Source organism: Ruditapes philippinarum, unplaced genomic scaffold, assembly GCF_026571515.1.
Source record: "Ruditapes philippinarum isolate M1 unplaced genomic scaffold, ASM2657151v2 ctg964_1_1_1_1, whole genome shotgun sequence".
Taxonomy (NCBI): domain Eukaryota; kingdom Metazoa; phylum Mollusca; class Bivalvia; order Venerida; family Veneridae; genus Ruditapes; species Ruditapes philippinarum.
The window spans coordinates 110858-130102 of record NW_026866351.1 but is presented as its reverse complement, the minus strand read 5'-3'; the positions used below and the strand labels follow the sequence as shown (position 1 = coordinate 130102).

Sequence of the window (19245 nt, the reverse complement as noted above, 5' to 3'; positions counted from 1 at the left end):
AGATTTTTTCCATCCCCCCCCCCCTCCCCCCCCACCCCAAAAGAGGGAAAATAGCAAAGAGTCTAAGTCTTAAATTATGCAATAGAAACAATAAAATATGATTCTTGGTTATTGTCTTTAGAAACAGCACTTCCTTTCTATGACAAGTAACCACGTGTGGGGTTTTAGGTTTCTAAATGAAATAGTTTAAGTTTGATGCTCAATTTAATTTCGTGATGGACGCCGGAAAGTCAGACGGACGAACAACAATTATAATATTTTCCAACGTCTCCGACGAGATGTTATATGAGCAACAATGTAACAACACCGTGGCGTGCTTTCTTACTGAAGGATTTGGTCTATATCTTCGTATTTGAATTCATTCAAAAAAGAGTTATGTACCTAAATTGAAATAATGTTATTTGTAAATTTGAAATTCATATGACATATTCAATCCATTATTTTTATTTTCTTTTTCTAAATAAGTACTAAAATGATGCACGAATGCGTAAAGAACTGATGTGTTGGCTTTGGTCAAATGAACTAAGTGTGTAAAATAACCTTATACTTCCCTTAATTCACATGATGAAATACTAGTTAATACGAAGTACTATCCCCTTTTGGGAATAATTGATGATTATTTAAGACAAAGAAGCTGGACTATCCCAAAATAATTATTGTAAATATGACAATAATTTATCTCACACCTACAAAGCATTTTACTCCTGTATATATCTTAGATTTTGAAAAAATAGTGAAATTCATCTCCGATTCAGCTAGCTTTACACAGAATACGAAACTAGCTTACATTTTATGTGAACACAACACGAAAGTAACGATCTTTATCATGTATACGTGTATTCCTTGTTTCAACAATTTTGTTTACGTTTGCCTTGATGATCAACTTATGTGAATCGTTAAAAGCTTCAGTGTCGCAATGAACATCAAGAACGAGGGCACCGGAGCGCATAAGTCGAGTATAATAAGGGCTTCGATCGCATGGCAAACGTTTCTATCAAACAAGACACAGACAGTTTGAGACCGCTTGTATGAAAACGTGTTACAAGTGAATTCGATTTTTTTGTGCTTGAAAAGAAACTTGGTTAAGTTAATATATTCTTTTGTCCTTATATTTGAATTTTTGTAATTAATATTTCGTGGCTATATAAATAAAGAAAAAGTTGTTAAATTTCATAAAAAGTTATGAGACTGTGTTTCATAAAAAATGGATTTTTTTTTAAAATGTAGATTCGTTTTATAAGCAACAGTTTTATATACATGAAAATGATGGGAATAATAACTACATAGACGGTAAGTGTATCATTTATGATTTATTCATTATTCTTTCATTTAGTGCAATATTGTAATTACGAGTGATTCATTAATCATTTACTTTTTCAATGATCTGTTGGCATTTTATTAATAGGTTGTTTTGTCGTTTATCAATTACTATTTAATTGACAAATTAATATTTCATTTATCAATTCTCATCTCTTTCACAGGTTGTCAGTTCATCATTTAGTTATCATTAAAGTAATCGGTTATCATTTCATTTAAACAACATTTTTCATATCGTCTTTCAGTTATCCTTAATAAGTTAATAAGTCATTTCATTAATCAATAATCATACTGTCATTAAGATATCATTTCAATAATTAGTAATCAATTTATCAGTCTGTTATCATTTCATTAATGAGTTATCATTTCATTGATAAAACATGTTTCATTAATCAGTTGTCATTTCATTAATCAGTAATCATTCTGTCATACAGTTATCATTTCGTCATACAGTTATCATTTCATGTATCAGTAATCATTCCATTAAGGAACTATCAATTTGTAATTCATTTAGCACTTCATGTATCAGTTATCATTTCATTCATCAGTTATCATTTTATGTCATTAATCTTTTACTATTTAATAAAACAAATTTCATCTTATTAGTAAATTAGCATTTCATTTATAGGTAATGATTTAATAATATGTGCATAGCGCATTTATACGTTGCTTTTTTAATACTAAAACCAAGCATGTGTTGTTATGGTCTATCCCATCCAAAATGGAAATGAATTTTTTGCCTTGTATAATGTCTTCCAACTGATTTGCTTATTCCGGGAACCTCATTACCAAACAAGCACCAAAGAGTAAAGATTCTGACTACATTATAATGTATTTGCAAGTTGTCCCGAGTCTATATTTACCATGTAGCATGCATGTAACAGCTGGCATGGCTGTATAGAGTACATAACCGGACAGCATTAAATGAACAGACTGACCTAAATGTTCACTGACAAGACAGCACTTCACAACGTATACAGACTATGGTGAACACATTAAAAAGCAATTGGACTTCACAATCACCTTTTCCAATATGAAGCATGTTAGGAAAAAAGTTATTTTGTAATTGATCCGGCAATTTTTTATTGTTCCGGTCAAAATTTATTTGGTCAGGAAGACCGTACTTTTTAATGACAAGTCTGCTCTATAATAGATAAGATCAATATCAAAGTCCCATTGTCATTACTCTTATAGATGTATTTTTCTTTTAAGGGCATTGACATGACGAAAAGCAAAGATTTGCTGTTCATATTTCTCACATCAACATGTCTTGGGCTGTTTTATATTGTTGACACACTCTTATTTTCTGCAAGTACGTATAATATATATAGTACTTTTTTCTTACTTGTTGGCAATTTTTAAGGATATTTTAGCTTCAAAATAGAAATAATATATTATTAGATAATTAAATCTAATTTACGAATTTCAGAAAAATACTTGAACAATTAAATGTGTAGCTATTATCTCCCCTACCTAACCAAAGTGAATGACAATCAATGTATGTTAGAAACAAAATTATATAGATAATGACTAATGTAAAAAAGTTAAAGTCTCACTGTAAAACGTGATTCTTTGGCTGAGCATGTGTAGCAACGTCTATGGGTCTGTGTCATCTAATTATAGTCTGCTCTGTTCAGTTTTCAGTCATATCATATTTCGTAATTTCCCATATGATAATGAATGGTCTTGTTTAGTTTGATAGATGGACAAGTCAATTTAGGGTAGTATAGGTCAATTAGATATGTTGTTACCTTTGCAGGTGCTTCTTTGGTTGGGAATGAAAAACAAAAGACATCTGTGTTTAAAAGAGTAGACACTACGCCAGAGCTGACGGTTTGACTAAAACTAACTAGTTGTTTTCCTTTTTTCTTATTAGATACGAGTTTACTGAATGAGCATTGAATTCTTTATGGAATAAGTCAGTTGAAATACTAGTAGACTACATTGGGCTATTGTTGGTTATGTGACACGATGACCGTTGAATAATATTTGCAAGTAGCATTAAATAAGGAATATTATGTGATAAAAAAGAATTACAAGTTCTTTTATTTTTTACAAATAATTATAAAGTTAGTTAATTTCAAATATCTGTAGTTCCTTCATGTTTAAAGTGATGCAGTAAAGTGCACATACGTTATATGCACGTAAACAGATGTTGGTATAGACAGGTTAACGGATGTGACTACGATCTAATCAGTGTATTATATTTCTGGCAGGAAAAACTACCATTTTCACAGAACTACAAGAACCCATGTTGGTATGAAGCCGCGCCGGAGCTCGGGAAGAAGTTACACTGTCTACCTTATTATTACGTCATTGGCGTTCCTAAATGCGGAACCACTGACCTCTGTCGTAGGATTATGATGCATCCTTCAATATCGAACAAAGTGATGAAGGGGAACCATTGGTTGACGTCATTTAGATTCGGTAATCATGATACAATGATGAAATAAAATGCATTCTATCAGAAATCCTTTAACAAAACAATGATAGGAAACCAAAGTAACGTCATAGATTCGGTAATCATGATACAACGATAAAACAAAGTACATTCTATCTTGTTTCCCTTAACAAAATAATGATGGTTTCCAAAATAATGATGGGAAACCAATTTAACGTCATTCAGATTCGGTACTTATGATATCAAGAATGAAATGAAATGCATTTCTGTCACAAATCCTCTAATATCGGGCAAAGTGATGAGGGGAATCATTGGTTTACGTCATTTAGATTCGATAATCATGATACAATGATGAAGTAAAATGCATTTCTATTACAAATTTACATATATTTTAATATTGATAAAAGTGATGCAGGGAAATGTAGCAAATTATAAAACAGGAATTTTAAAAAGTAGCAATATTATATTTTTCCATCTCGTTTCTTTTTTAATTCTTTAAAAGACATGAATCTGAAATTAAAACTTATTTATGATAAACAATTTCGTAAGAGAATAATTTGTCCAGTGTATAAAACATTTTAGGTAAATTCCGGGAACTTTCAAATTACCTCAGACTTTTTGACTATGCTGTTGAAACTGATATAAGACGGAAAAGAAATCAAGATGGTTTTCATAACGTTATATTTGGTAAGTATAAATCTTTGATTTCTTTTATTTCTTTCTCCTTTTATTGATATTTATTAAGTTTTAGTTTAGTCTTTTACATAATTTATAGTTCGACTTTGTCGGAACCTTTTTATAGCTATTTATATTATAAGCTTATTAAAACACTCTCGAATCCGTTCCTGGAACCAACCAGTACTAAGCAATGAATGTAAAGTTTCTTGCTCAAGGAAACAACGACTTGCCCCTGACTAGGTCCGAACCCACACGGCCAGGAATCCTTTGATTACTAGTTTGGCGTATTAACCACCCGCCCACACTGCCAATAAATTAATGTTAAAACTATTTAGTACTAATATATGTGCATGTCCTTTCTAGAAAAACTTAATTGCTTCAAATAAATTTATCATTTTGTTATTGAAAAGATACAGAGTTTGAGTTGCTTTTACAGTTTAACCATTTTATTACACTTTTTTGCTAGAGATATTTGAATACTAAAGAGAATAATTTTGATGACAGGGGACTGCACGCCGTCAATAAGCTGGAATAACCGTCACATGATTTTACAAGCAAAGCGGGACAACAAGACAGTAGAGCCGCTCTCTAACGCCGAAATAATAAAACATCTAAACCCAAACTCTAAAATCATCGTCATTTTACGAAATCCTGTTGAAAGGTATTATAACTATTGTATATTCACAGATTCTGTATATTATTAAGACAAATGTCGAATAATTAGTTAGTCCTGAGAGCATTGTATGGTCTTTGTTTTTGTTTGGCTTTACGGCGCACCATCACGATTTAGGTCATATGACGCCGGAACAGAAAAGATGATTTTACAAATTTGAAACAACACCAGGGTCTCACCTGCTGGGGATAGACTCCAGTAAATTGAACCGATTTAGTCGCCTCTTACAATCACGCTGGGAGGATAACCGGTGGCTGCAATTCTAATGCATCAATTCTCAAAGAGATTCCTTCAGCCACAAAGGGAGCATTACATGATCATTATTTCACATTTATCATTTGCTTATTTAGTACAGGGTACTTACTAAAAATGGTACTCCTTCTACAAGGCAACTGTAGTTAATTTGTGCTTTTATTGATTTTTTTTCATATTCTTCAGTGCAGCATTTTCATTCAGCATTTTTATGATGCTGATTTTCAGATAAAAATCTGTTTGATTCTTAACCAATTTTTGGGGGATGTGGGAGGCAATGGTTAACCTTATTTTAAAGAAAAATTATGTATATTTTCAGAGTATATTCCGAGTATTTGTTTTTCAACGGTGCTGATAACAATCCAACGGAGTTCCATAAACGTGTTGTTAACTCCGTAAGTAACATGTCAGCGTGTCTACAAACTGATACTTTACGAACTTGCATTTACAGTCGGCCAATTAATTCATCGCACAGAAAGGCTGAAATGGTAATAGTTGTATTTTGTATTTAAGGAAACCTTTTTAATTTGTTCTTTTTAATACAAGTGCACATTGGTGTATTTTTCTGTAGTTCAAATTACTAAGGTGACTGATTTATGCCATGTCGTTATTTCGCTCCGCGGGACGCCACTTTGTCGTATTTTTTCCGCATTGCGCCCAGGACAGCGAAAGGATACCAAAGTGGTCATATTGTCGTATTTTCGTGTTTTCGCCTGGAACCCAGCGTAGCAAAAGTACGATAAAGTGATCACTTTTTTGTATTTTCGTGTTTTTATGATTTCATTTGGCGTCTGGCGGAGCGAAAATACGACATGACACCATAAAGCCACCATATCAGCCACCATAAATTATACCTATTTTGCTCCTCAATACAAGTAAACCTATTTTATTCTCTTTACACAAGTTATCCCTTTTGATTTTTTCTATGAAAAGGACACCACGTTTTTCTCTTTAATACAAGTTTTCCACTTTTGTTCTCTATAATACAGGTTACACATTTTCATAAGATAGCAAACCTGATAAATACGACACTTTGAACAAAAAATTATGCACGTATTACTATATTCCAGTGAGATAGAAAAACGTGATGATTAGTATAATCTTTAATGTGTCGCTATGTGACACAACAGTAGTAGAAGGTAGTTATAGCTCATTTTGGTTTATCCCTTAAAACCGGAAGTGTGAATTCACGCAGTATGAAGGTCGCGATCAATGTCATGTTTCCTTAAATGAAACCAAATGATTCCAATGATTAAGTGGCAAATATTACTTATTATTATTAATTGCAATCAAGCTACAATGAAGGTGTTGAAGAAGCGACTATCAACTATTCATTTTCACCTAAGAAGTGCGCATGCGTCAAATTAAAGTGGAAGAGCAATCTCACTAAGACATTTCTTTTATTACAGGTTCGATTACAAGTTGGGGTATACCATGTTTTTCTGGAAGACTTTATAAAGGTTTTTGGTCGACAACAAATTTTGATCATAAAACTTGAAAATTACTCATACCACATCAACCAAACTATGAATAAAATTTTCTCTTTTCTTGACGTGGGTAGGTATATATTGTTCTTATTCTCATTTTATTATTGTTGTTATTGTTATTATTACCCTTTTCTTCATTTCATAAACAAAAAGTCGAATGTATTTTCTCTGATCTGTATAAAAAAAAATCAAACAATGAGCAAACCTATGTTTGTTCAGTTGGTTTTTAGTCATATGCCCAGCAACATTGGGAAAATATAATAAGGAAAGACCATGGCATAAGAACTGGCAGGCTCTGTTTCTGTCAAAATTGTCTTTGGATTAAGACATGCCTCCAGATTAATGCTAATTTTCATGGAAATTTTGAAAATGTATTTAAAAGCACACTGTTTTGAAGTGAACAAAGAATTGACATATTGCAAACTGCACTTTAAATGCATGTAAATTACCAAAATGAGGTCAAAATATGCATAAATAGCCCTAAGTGCGTTAGTCATGCAGTACACAAATATGGTGATAAATACTGTGAAATCAGTCATCAGTCAATAATTGCACATGACATAGAAATAACTACTTGAATCTTGAATCTTTTTTATTTTTCTTAAACACTTTTATCAAGTTTTCTTGAAATATTTTGGCTCATCTTAAGGCGGGCAGCTTAAAATCTTGCACTTGCATAATAATCATTTTTGTCACAGAGTTATCATATCAGACACAGTTATCCATTACAAGTTAAAAAAACTTAAACTTGTCATGGTTACAAGTGTTCCTAACTTTTTTCAGGCAGAGTTGCGGACCCTGAGTTAAACAAAAATATAACGACAAGCAGCCCGGCCAATACAAGGTCAGGGGGAGACAAACTTCTTGGTGACATGTTGCCGGAAACTCGACGAATTCTTACAGAATTTTATAGACCCTACAATGAACGATTAACTGAACTACTTGGACCAGAATTTAATTACACAATGTGATAGTAATGGCGAAGTTTCTGATTTAAGAGAAACAATTTTGCATGTGGATAAGGGAATATTATTTTATAATCGGTTCAAAATGATAAATTTTAAATGGAAAAATAATGAAAAAAATAAAAGAAAACCAACAAACACAATTCCTTCCATTTTTATCACAATCAAAATTCATTACAGTTAAGATTTATTTTTAGTATGTTATTTATAGAAACTTACGTCATATACAAGTGCAGTGAGATCTACATACACCCTCTTGTTTTGCATGCGCGGAACCAGAGTTGTCTAAAAGGGGTTTTGACCCTCCCCGCCCTCCCTCGCTACCTTCATTCCCCCGGGATTTGACTAGAATGTGGAACCCCTCTGAGATTGACAACAACTTATATGTTTTGTTTGTTTTTAGCGAAAATCCCACAAAAATAGTGAAAATTAGCACAAAAAAAATATTGATGATCTTTTTTAAAAATTTAGATATATAAAAGTCAAGCCCTATTGGAATAAGCATTCCCATTTGTCGAAATTTGCTATCAACTCTGAAAAAAATCCTTTATCCACGACTGATTTGCATTATTGTATTGTTGTATTTTAACGTTTTTAAGAGAAAGCAACAAGTATGTTCATACCAAATATGAGCCGTGTCACGACATAACCAACATAGTGCGTTTGCGACCAGCATGGATCTAGACCAGTCTGCGCATCCGCGAAGTCTGATCAGGATCCATGCTGTTTGCTATCAGTTTCTATACTTGTTAAAGGGTTTGTAAGCGAACAGCATGGATCCTGATCAGACTGCGCGGATGCGCAGGCTGGTCTTGATCCATGCTGGTCGCAAACCCATTATGTTGGTTTTGTCGTGACACGGCTCATATGTCTTCGGTATCAACTTAATCCGGACAATTTCATTACAATTCTCGCACTGAGAGGATTATTATATATTATCAAGAAATAAAACCAAAAGATTTTACCTCCATTTTCAAAATTCTTACAGAAAACCTGCTAAGCAACCTTTAACTTGAAATGCCATTTAAATGAAAAAATCACTATATTCATCATAAATTAATTGACTTAGTAAATAACATTGATAAAGTCAATGTTAAAGATACATAAAACTCTGATTGTTTAATGCCACCATTAACTTCATGAAATAAAATATCAGACTGGTTTCCACAAGCATTTAACTCCTGCGAACATGAATCAAACGCTGAATAAAATCGGTACCACTCGGCTGTTTCCGGTTTATAATCAAAAGGTCCGCTAATCTTGTTACGCTGCCAGTCCCACATGTCACCATGGTAACAAGGTAGTTTTGATATTTCCTTGACAACGGCAAGGCAATCTTTATAACATGGTCCAAATGGTCTACAGTGTTTCATAACTTTATCAAATATTTCCTTCGTCCCCGGATGTGACATATTCCGTACATTTTTGAAATCACATTCGTAAACTTTATCGTCTGCCAAGAAAAGAAAAGAAAATGAGTCATTTGAATGATTTACATAAACATATGTTTATTTAGATTGTTTGTTTGCGGTTTAAAGTCACAGTTACACTTAGGTAGCATTTTAACTGTTCAACATTGATTTCGAACGTGCGCCATTCTTTTTTAGAAACATACATATTTTTCATGAAGGTATTTTGAAAGTGTTCTTTTTCAAAATTCAAATACAACTTATGCTGCAGATATGTAGCTTCATACACGTGGCGACCTTCCAACTTTACTGGCGAAGGCAGACCTCGGTTTCCTTTTCGCACATTATTTCTGGCACGTGAGTAGAACCACCGACGTTCAGCAAGCTGTTTAATGTAATTAGATCATAATTAGATCATAATGAGATCATCCTCTAAATTTTATTTACATAAAATAACTTCTCACGTTGTATTATTTTATTGTTTCATAATTCAGTCTCGCTTTAAAACGGTTTGCCTTCAGATGAGTAAACAAAATACTCAAATAATAAAAATTTATAAACATAGCTTGTTTACTCGTTCCCGAAAAATACAAGTGTCAAACTCAGCTTATCTCGTATATTGATATATTGTACTCACCTAATTCAAATCTACAGTGAGGTAATGTTTTCCAGGAAGTGCAGATTGTTGCCCCGTTATTTATTGCTTGCTTAGGAAAATAAGTGAGGAATCCGAAACACATTTCATCCTGGTACCCAGATCCGGCTCTAGTTGTGACGTCACGCGAGCTCGAGTCGTAAACGCATGTAGTACGAAGTTCGTCTGAAGGTTTGATGGTCACCGGTTCCTGAAAACTTTAAGATTTAAGAAAACATTTACATACCTTAACGGAAATGAAGCTGATAAAGTTTTCACATGTAAAATAAATATTCAAGGTTGACAGTGGTGAAGTTGACAAGTGAAACCTTTGAGAAATAGCTCTATATGATAATATCTGAAACTATCCATTTTAGTTATCTTGAAAGGTACCATGTGTTTGATTAAAGAATTTATTGGTATTCAACCACGACGTTCGGATACAAAAATGAAGTTCTCATGATATAAATATAGAAATCTATACGGATTGTGTTAGAAAAAAATACACATATCAAATAACCGATGAAAAATGAAAAAAAATATATAAACTGACGTCGTATGACGTGTCAGAGCTCCATTCAAAACTCTGTGAACATATTGTGTGACAACGAAGTGAAGAGCTAAATATTTGTTTAATAAGGAAATACTGGGAAAAGAATTTAAATTATGAGTGCAAGTTAACGTCAAAAATGATGTCAAGGTTACTAACAAGAGTTACAAGACAACATCTACTTACACGTGAAGCTCTGGACTATCAAAATCATAATGTTGCTCGTCTGTGATGACATTAATGACGTCACCATTTCTTAAATGTTCAATCGTCTGTCTACGGCCTATAATAACAAGACAATACATTGTATTGTCAGACTTTCGCAGTTTTGTGTAGGAATATATTAAGATTTTACACGGTCTCTGATACGAGTAAATTTTATCAAATAATATAACACTGCATTTCCGGTATGATTTAAGCCTTATCAGAAAATCGTTAACATTTTAAAAGCTCTATTGAATTTTTTTTTAATTAATTCAAATGAATTCAAACAGTATACCTAAATAGTGCATATGATTGATTGCAACTGTTACGTGTAAATCTCCCGCCCATTTCCTCTCTGAACATTCCTTATAACAATGGCCGACTTCCGTATGACTCTTCTTGCCGGGAGGTATGACCATGTGATCTTGTCCTATAAATAGCACACCGGCGTCGTGCATGCGCAGTTGATCGGTGTAGTACAACGTCATGCCTGAGCCGTCAAATAGATTTGGGAGGAGCTGCTGGTTTTCCCAATGTACCTATATGAATCAAATAGGAATAAACTTCAAAACTTTATTGATATTTAAAGATTACTGTAATATTCTTGTGACTTGTTATCGTATTATACTAAAATTTTGCATCAATCGAAAAAGGGATATTCGTATGATAAAACTAAAAGTGTACCCTATTTTGTTGACAATTATTCGAATCTCATCAATACGCATGAACTTCAAAATAATATGAAACTGAAACGAAAAATATGCAGATTATTTATACAGTATGTAAAACAAAATGTGTTCATACTTGTATTCCACCCCTTTTATATCCGAATTTCCCGATTCTAAATCCCATTTTTTCGTGCATACATTCCCCAGGTATTCCAAGCAACCACACTGAAAGTAGATCCGTACAAGCCGGATCAAATGCTAGATTGCAGTCATACACTTCGTTCACAGCATGTCTTGGCTGTTCTGAAAACAAGGGTAGAAATATCAGTGTTTAAAAAAATCAAGCCAAAAAGTATCAAACTTCATTATATGAAATCATCAAGGGTGCTTATATTGTTTTAATCACCGCTATTTTAAATTGTGATTATATAACTTGTGATTGCTGAAGGGATATATGGGAGAATATTGTATGAATGAGGGAAATATGATCCGAAACCATAATGATAAGGCAAGTTCTTTTTAGCGACAAGTTTCATCAACAAGGACTATAAAAGAACGCTACTGTAAAAAGTATAGAATAAGTAAAAAGAACAAGTTTTATCAGCAAGGAATATGAAATAACGTTATTATAAAAGGCATAAAACTAGTGAGTTTGGAATATTAAATTAAAGTGCTATTCAGTCGGGTTTGTATCGCTCAAATTGATTGTGTAAAATTGTATTTCCCTCGAGAATTTGCCACCTGTGTAGAGCCAGACATGCACAAACCTGCATGTTCGTGCAGTCTGATCAGGCTCTATAATGCTGGTATCTCAATCTTTGCAAACTTAAAACGAAATCCATGAAAGTGCGAATCAACAATTAAAGGATTTAAAAATACTGACATATTCGGCGTTCCATATATTCAGCGTCGCCTTAAAACTTACTGTTTTCATCGCAGCCATAAATCAAAACATGGTGCAAGACCATTTTGTTGTCAACGTGCGGGGTTGTCGCAACCATGTGAAAATCTCCATCCTGGGGGAAATCAAACACCATGCATTTGTGAGTCGTTGTCTGTACGGGAATCTTCATTTTAGGAATAGTGATGGTAAAGTTTTTCGTAGCTGAAATTAAAAACACGAAATGTTTTTTATGAATAAGTAAGAATGGTAGAATAGTAGAATATAGTTTCCTAGTGTGCTGATAGTACACAGCATATTTTGTTTACTAGATTGGTATTTGTCATCATTTATACCCCACCCCCTTGTTGTTGTTGCTGCTGCTACTGCTGTTTTCCCGCCAGGAACAATAACATTTGATTCTTCAATGTGAGGTGGCTATGTGGCTAGTTTTTGGCAAGTCGGAGGTGTTACCCAGGTGCTGTCTTGTTCCTAAATTAGTGTTTGTTGGAGAAAACCTGAGGTCTTCCCCGCAAGATTAGCTGGAAAATCTCCATATAACCGTTATATTGTCGGTGTGAAAAGTATGGGTATAAAACAATTCGTGTATAGCTTTATGTAAAGGTAATGTGATTCAATGAATCCAACTCTTAATTATACATTTTGTTAGCAAAAGCTACCTCAGAAAATAAAATATGAAAACGGTTCCTTGAGCCCGACTGACACTCAAGTGAGAGGGCCTTAATTTGTCTTGTATCAACAAACAAATAATACAAAAGAAAATGTTCAGAATCTACGATTACCTTGGTCATTGATGACGTCACACTTGAATTCGGTCCTGTCGCATTTAAGCCATTTGTTAATTGATTTACAATGTTTTGAAGTTAAAGGCTCGCAAATACCTGAAATATTAAGATTTTAATGATTTTCACTTACATCTTGACTTAAATCATTGTCTTTCTTTATTACAATAATGATTAACAAAGAAACGGAATCATTATAATACTGACTGAGTATATGCTTCAAGTTTGAATTGCAGTTGATCTTGCATTATTTACATTTTTAAAAGAAAGAGATTGTTTACAATTTTCGTATCTTTTTCGTGAAAATGCTATTTTTTGCAAATATTGATCATTTTTTTCCGCAGAAACGTACAAGATAAAAAGAGCACATGTCTCTCAGGATAAGAGTGCGTATTAGTAACCCGAATATTGAAAAATACTCGTGAGAGACCTATGTTATTTTTTTATTATTATTATACCGATGTAATTTTTCATCAGCATTGATTTTATCAGGGGAGATAACTAGAACATTACATTTAATAAGCCTATATAGATTAGTCGCCCCTGGGGAATATTGCAAAATGTTTTCGTGAGTAAAATTGACCAAAATTGAAAGAAATAAAAAATAAGAACAATCCAATAAATTATCTTAATTCACACTTTATAAAATATAACTAAAGAGCTTCCAGCATATTTAAACATAGGTCATAATTCTATATCAAGTATTAACATTCAATCGCTGCATTAAAATTGTACCACGTGACCATCCAATACACATATCCATATTGGACGCTGTAGCATCCAATATAGTTATCCTGTATTTGGGCAACTGAGTGGTCTGACATTTTCGTTAATGATAAAAGAATTTAAACCGTCTTGCTAAAACGACACCATAATAATACGAGTATTAGGTCACATCTTGCATTTCCACCATATAATTTAGATCTAGAATAAACAGGTTATAAAACGTTTAACAGGTACAATATGGGAATATCTTTGAACTCGTACACAGTGTAAGAAATCAAATTAACATAATTGGCGGCTCGTCCAATATGGTTTCACTAGCTGTGTGCTCGTCAAAATATATTTCCGCATTGTACAGTTCAATGTAAAAGAACCTATGATTATTGTGTCCAACTTTATCAATTTAGGGTCGTTTTCATTTTCCGAGTCCAAAAAAAAATCATATTATAAAAATCTATATCGTACGCCATTTAGCCTAATTCTTAATTACAGAGTCCAAAAGAGCCATACTTTACTATAAGTGACTCTACTTTTAACTTTAACAGAATACAAAAAAATATGTGGATTTTTTTAGAGTTTTTGGCTAATGTAATTATGTTTTCTGCTTAGAATTGGTCGTGTGGAATAAAAAGTTATTTTTGAGTTCTATTGGACTTTATCACATTTGAATAGCCTATATATGTAATCAACGTTGTAGATAATAATCTCAAAATATACACTCTATTACAAGGCATTACGTTATACCACTAACCTGGATGTGTTATATTTTCTGATGTAGCATTCATCCCAACACCGTGGTGCCATCGGCAGTCCGGGTCACCGAGCTCTTCACCGTTTGTCCGACCGTCTCCGTCCGAGTCCAACAAACAAAAATCACGTGACCATTTCTATAAAACAATGGACAATATAATTAAGATTGGATGGCAAGGGCATCAAGAATTTATTATGGAATGCATATTTAAAAAGCGTACGTGGAATTTAGATTTAAAATCCAACTCGAAACAGGAAATATTTCAAATGACAATAAGAGACAAATAAGAGCGTTAATGCATTTAAAAAAAAGAATTATTTAATGAACGGATTATTTCCCTTTATCCATGTCGGTTCGTTATAAATGTAATGTTTAATTTACTATTTTTCACGCTCGTATGAAATTAACAAATTTGTAATTTAATTTAACGAAACAGAAAAAGAATTGTCTAAAAGGCCCATTTTACCTCAAAAATGCTATCAATTTTAATTTCTCAAAAACTATTTTTGGTATCCGTTACAGTTTCCACAAAAATATAAGCTATAGTTGTGAACTATCTTTGCTACTTTTTTCTCTGTTGATTCAAGTGAATCAGTATTTTTTATAAGTGAATCAGTATTTTGTATAGAAATCAAAATACTGCTTTGTTTACATTTTGCTACCTTTACAACATATAACTACACGTATGTTCAGGGTTATATAACATCTGACATTTAAATCCATTATTAAAATAAAACATTATTAAACCCATTTTTGACATTTCAATAGAAATTTCAAAAAAATTGAATTTCTGAGGTATCATGTACCTTTAATGATGTCTCAATTTATTTAAAATATTTCTTTTCTTAGATAAGTGCATTAGTCAAATGAGTGGGACGTTCAAGATGTTGCCAATTAACCTTAGCCTCGAGCTTTCACTGTAAGATACTTTTGTTTACATCTATTTTATTACATCGGACAGGTCAGTAGAAGGTTAAACAATCAGAGTAAATGATACAATTAACATGTCAACATCTGCACGTATCATGTAATCCCCAAACAGTGGACCGGTATTTTATATACAGCTTTAGTATTTTGTAAACAAAATCGATTAAGCATTATAAGATTTACCACGGCAGAATCAATGCTTAAAAACATGTATTGATGTCTAAAGTACAGCACTGTTCACGATCAGTAAAAAAGATAACGTTTGCTTTGGCTCGTAAGTACAGCACCGTTTAATAAAGAAAGATAAGGAATGTATTGGCTAGTTAGTACAGCAATGTTCAGTAAAGAAAGATAACGAATGTATTGGGTCGTTAGGGTAAAGAAAGATAACGAATGTTTCCTTTCGTCAGCTCAGCACTGTTTAGTAAAGAAAGATAACAAGTGTACAGCAATTTTCAATACAATAATTCAAAGGATGTATTGGTTCGTTTGTACAGCACTGGGATTATTGGTTTGTTTCTTTTTGTGACAAATTGTAATTTATTATACCTTTCCATGCTTTTTAAAATCATGGCCGAATTGGTTCCTCTTCCCATAACCTTCAGGTTTAAGATGTCCCACCCCTTCCCATAATTCCCCTGGGTGACACGGATTCGGCACGTAATCTCCATTCGGAATTCGCTTCAAATATGATTTATGACTGTTTGTAATGGTAATCAGCCCAAGAACCAACTTACTGAAAATAAAAAGAATAACAGTTATGGAACTCCACAGTTAACTTTGTCTTCTTTCTCAAAATACATAACAAATCATTAGTCACTTTACTGTGTATGTATACGAATTAAAAATTTACGCACAACATATCGCGAAAGGGGGGATTAAAAGGTGTATGCGGATTTCCTGATAAGTTTACTAAAATTAAATAAATTTCTGTTAAGAAACTTTACGGTATTTTTTTTCTATTGTGGTATGATTTTAATCAAGATACAAAAGAAAACTATTCCACTAAATTATAAAAAGGTCAATACAGCTTTGTATATTTTAACCAAGTGTTAACGCAACATTAATATAGTCATTGAGCCATTTCTACCTTAATTCAATCATTTTCTGCTAATATTGCATAAAAAATATGAACGTTAAAGGGACTCCACTGCGATTTTTTTCGACATAATGGGACTGGAAATATTTTTCCCCGATTTGTGTACTACCTGATGAAGGCCTGGACCAATAACTTTTGGTTATAACAAAAAAGATAAGATATGTCCCTCATTCCGTTTTTTCCAGAATAATCATTTACATTCTGCAAAATGACTCAAAAATAAAAAAACGTTACAGCGTTATAAGTCGGCTAAGAATCGCACACAAATCGATATTAAATTAAATTCTGAGTATATTTCTTCACAGACTTTGCCATTTAAAGCGCTTTACTTAATAATTGTAAGATTTTTTTTTCAAATTTTAGTTTTTATGCCTTCGGATGTCAGTGGAGTTCCTTTAATCCTAATTTGAATGCAAATAATTTTGTTTTTATTATATAATTTGTTTTTATCAGTATAGTGTGTGCCTGACTTACGTTGTCACGTGGTCTCATCAATCGAATGTTTACATAAATATAACACGTGCACGGAACATTGGTCGTTTTTTCCGTAGATCGTAAATCAAGTATAAATGGTTATGTAAAATGAACGGTAAAAATGTGTTGTGATGCATAATATTTTCCTAAATAACAGTAGGGTTTTAAAACATTAATTCAGCTATTATACTATTTTCAAACAAAACAACTTATTAATACGTTTAAAAAACTATTGTTAACATGCTGACTCTTTCTTGGTTGTAAAATCATACATCAAATATTTTTTAAAAATATTTTTATGTTTATAAAATAAACAAACCGAAACAAACGTTATAAACAATAATAAAAATAATTTTAAAATACATGTCAAGAAAACACTTACATTATAATAAGAAATTCCATGTTATTGCACATCTCATGTATGTTATTGATGTCTATTTTACATAACGAAGGAAAAAACTAAACTGCATCCAACGTTCTATACAAAATACGTCATTCATCACAAACGCCGGGGGCGACACTTTGATACACTTTAACGCGGAGTCTACTGTCGTAGTAATCTCCCTTTTATCATCACACGCAAGATTGTTGCGATTTAAGATTAAATGTTTCCGTTCGTTATCTTTAAGATCAGTTTCGGGTATTTTGTTTAACATTCACGTGTAAGATCTTACGGTAACTTTAAGCTTTTAAATTACCGGAAACCAACCTCGGTTCACTACCGAATTTCAAGAGGGAAACATACATTGTATTAAGTTCAATCTATTTCATTTAAAAGAAATAAAGTATAAAGATTGTCTAGCCGCGTATATCATTATTATCATTATTATTATCATTATTATTATTATTATTATTATTATTATTATTATTATTATTATTATTATTATTATTATTATTATTATTATTATTTGTATTTTTATTGTTATTGTTGTTGTTTTTGTTGTTATTGTTATTGTTATTGTTATGTTGTTGTTGTTGTTAATGTTGTTGTTGTTGTTGTTGTTGTTGTTGTTGTTGTTGTTGTTGTTGTTGTTGTTGTTGTTGTTGTTGTTGTTGTTGTTGTTGTTGTTGTTGTTGTTGTTGTTGTTGTTATAATTATATTATTATTATTATTATTATTATTATTATTATTATTATTATTATTAGTAATAATTATTATAATAATTATTATTAATTATTATTAATATATGTATTATTATTATTATTATTATTATTATTATTATTATTATTATTATTATCATCGATATTATAATTTAATTAAAGAGGAATATTATCTTTCAAAAACATTAACCCTTTAATTGAAACAATGTTATTCGTTTTCACCATTTCTCTCATTAGTTTGAATGTTTGACCATAAAAAACGTATCTTAATTAGATTGCATTTCTGAAACTGTTCCAAAATGAAAAAAGGGAATGTGTGAAAAATAAATCTGTCCAAGTATCGGTGTAAAATGTATTTATCCGAGTATGGTTGTAAAAGGTAACTGTCGATGCGTGGGTGTAAACTGAATCTGTCAGAGTGCGGGTGTAAAATATATCTGCCAGAAAATTGGTGTAAAATGTATCTGCCCGAGTATGAGTTGAATAAGACGGTTTAAAACGTATCGTGTAGGGTTGTTACGTCAATGCACATTAGTCATTGGGTTTGCCTCGGATATAAAGAGAGATAACTTGTGCAAAAGTCACCGACGACAGACTGAGTTATTTACTCGAAAAAAATTATAAAAAACGAGTTAAAAAGGTTAGATGGAGTACACTATGATTTTGATATAGATGTTCTGGACCTAGAAAAGGAAAACATGTTTAAATTGATATGATTCTGTCCAATATTGTTTATATCGGACAATAACAAGGTGCAACCGCATGGAGTCCATTTGTTTCTATAAAATATACCAAAATTTCAGATCAAATGTTATCCTAGCATTTTCCCCTTTAATAAATTTCAAGTCCTGACATCTGAAAAGGTAGGTTTGCATAGAATTTTAAAATACTGAAGAATCTTTTCACTATAATCTATACATTTTATCACTTTTAGTGTTTGCTTACTTTCTCAGCGAGCGTTATGGATGAATTTGGGACTAAAAGGGAAAGACATTCGTGCATAGAATAACAGAAAATGTGCACCATTAATGGTGTTCCTCGAGCGTTTTGTTATGATAATGGTGGGGTGGAAAAAACAGTTTAAATCCAACGAGAGGATACTTTGAACACGAAACCTTTACATTAGACAAATCAGCGAATGACAGGTGCGCCAAATCGTTTTAATTTTATCATTTCATGCTCACTGCACACCGTCAGGAGCAACAAGAAATATACGACCTCATGCTGTTTCTATAAATAGATAATATTC

General features: G+C 32.3%; 2 protein-coding genes across 2 annotated transcripts; one reads left to right on the top strand and one right to left on the bottom strand.

The window, feature by feature from the left end:
• Positions 1-912: 912 nt before the first annotated feature.
• Positions 913-7916, top strand: LOC132732235 (carbohydrate sulfotransferase 15-like). The gene is made up of 9 exons (XM_060718627.1): positions 913-1290; positions 2530-2629; positions 3077-3150; positions 3534-3744; positions 4301-4405; positions 4901-5057; positions 5641-5809; positions 6731-6878; positions 7592-7916. Exons 2-9 carry the CDS (start codon positions 2539-2541, stop codon positions 7777-7779), a joined length of 1143 nt encoding a protein of 380 aa, XP_060574610.1. The 5' UTR covers positions 913-1290; positions 2530-2538; the 3' UTR covers positions 7780-7916.
• A 46-nt stretch (positions 7917-7962) lies between these two features.
• LOC132732234 (DBH-like monooxygenase protein 2) lies at positions 7963-17432 on the bottom strand. The gene is made up of 10 exons (XM_060718626.1): positions 17278-17432; positions 15872-16058; positions 14396-14531; positions 12922-13020; positions 12164-12343; positions 11375-11541; positions 10866-11109; positions 10553-10649; positions 9820-10034; positions 7963-9226 (listed from the first exon to the last, which is right to left on the bottom strand). Exons 1-10 carry the CDS (start codon positions 17307-17309, stop codon positions 8823-8825), a joined length of 1761 nt encoding a protein of 586 aa, XP_060574609.1. The 5' UTR covers positions 17310-17432; the 3' UTR covers positions 7963-8822.
• Positions 17433-19245: the final 1813 nt, after the last annotated feature.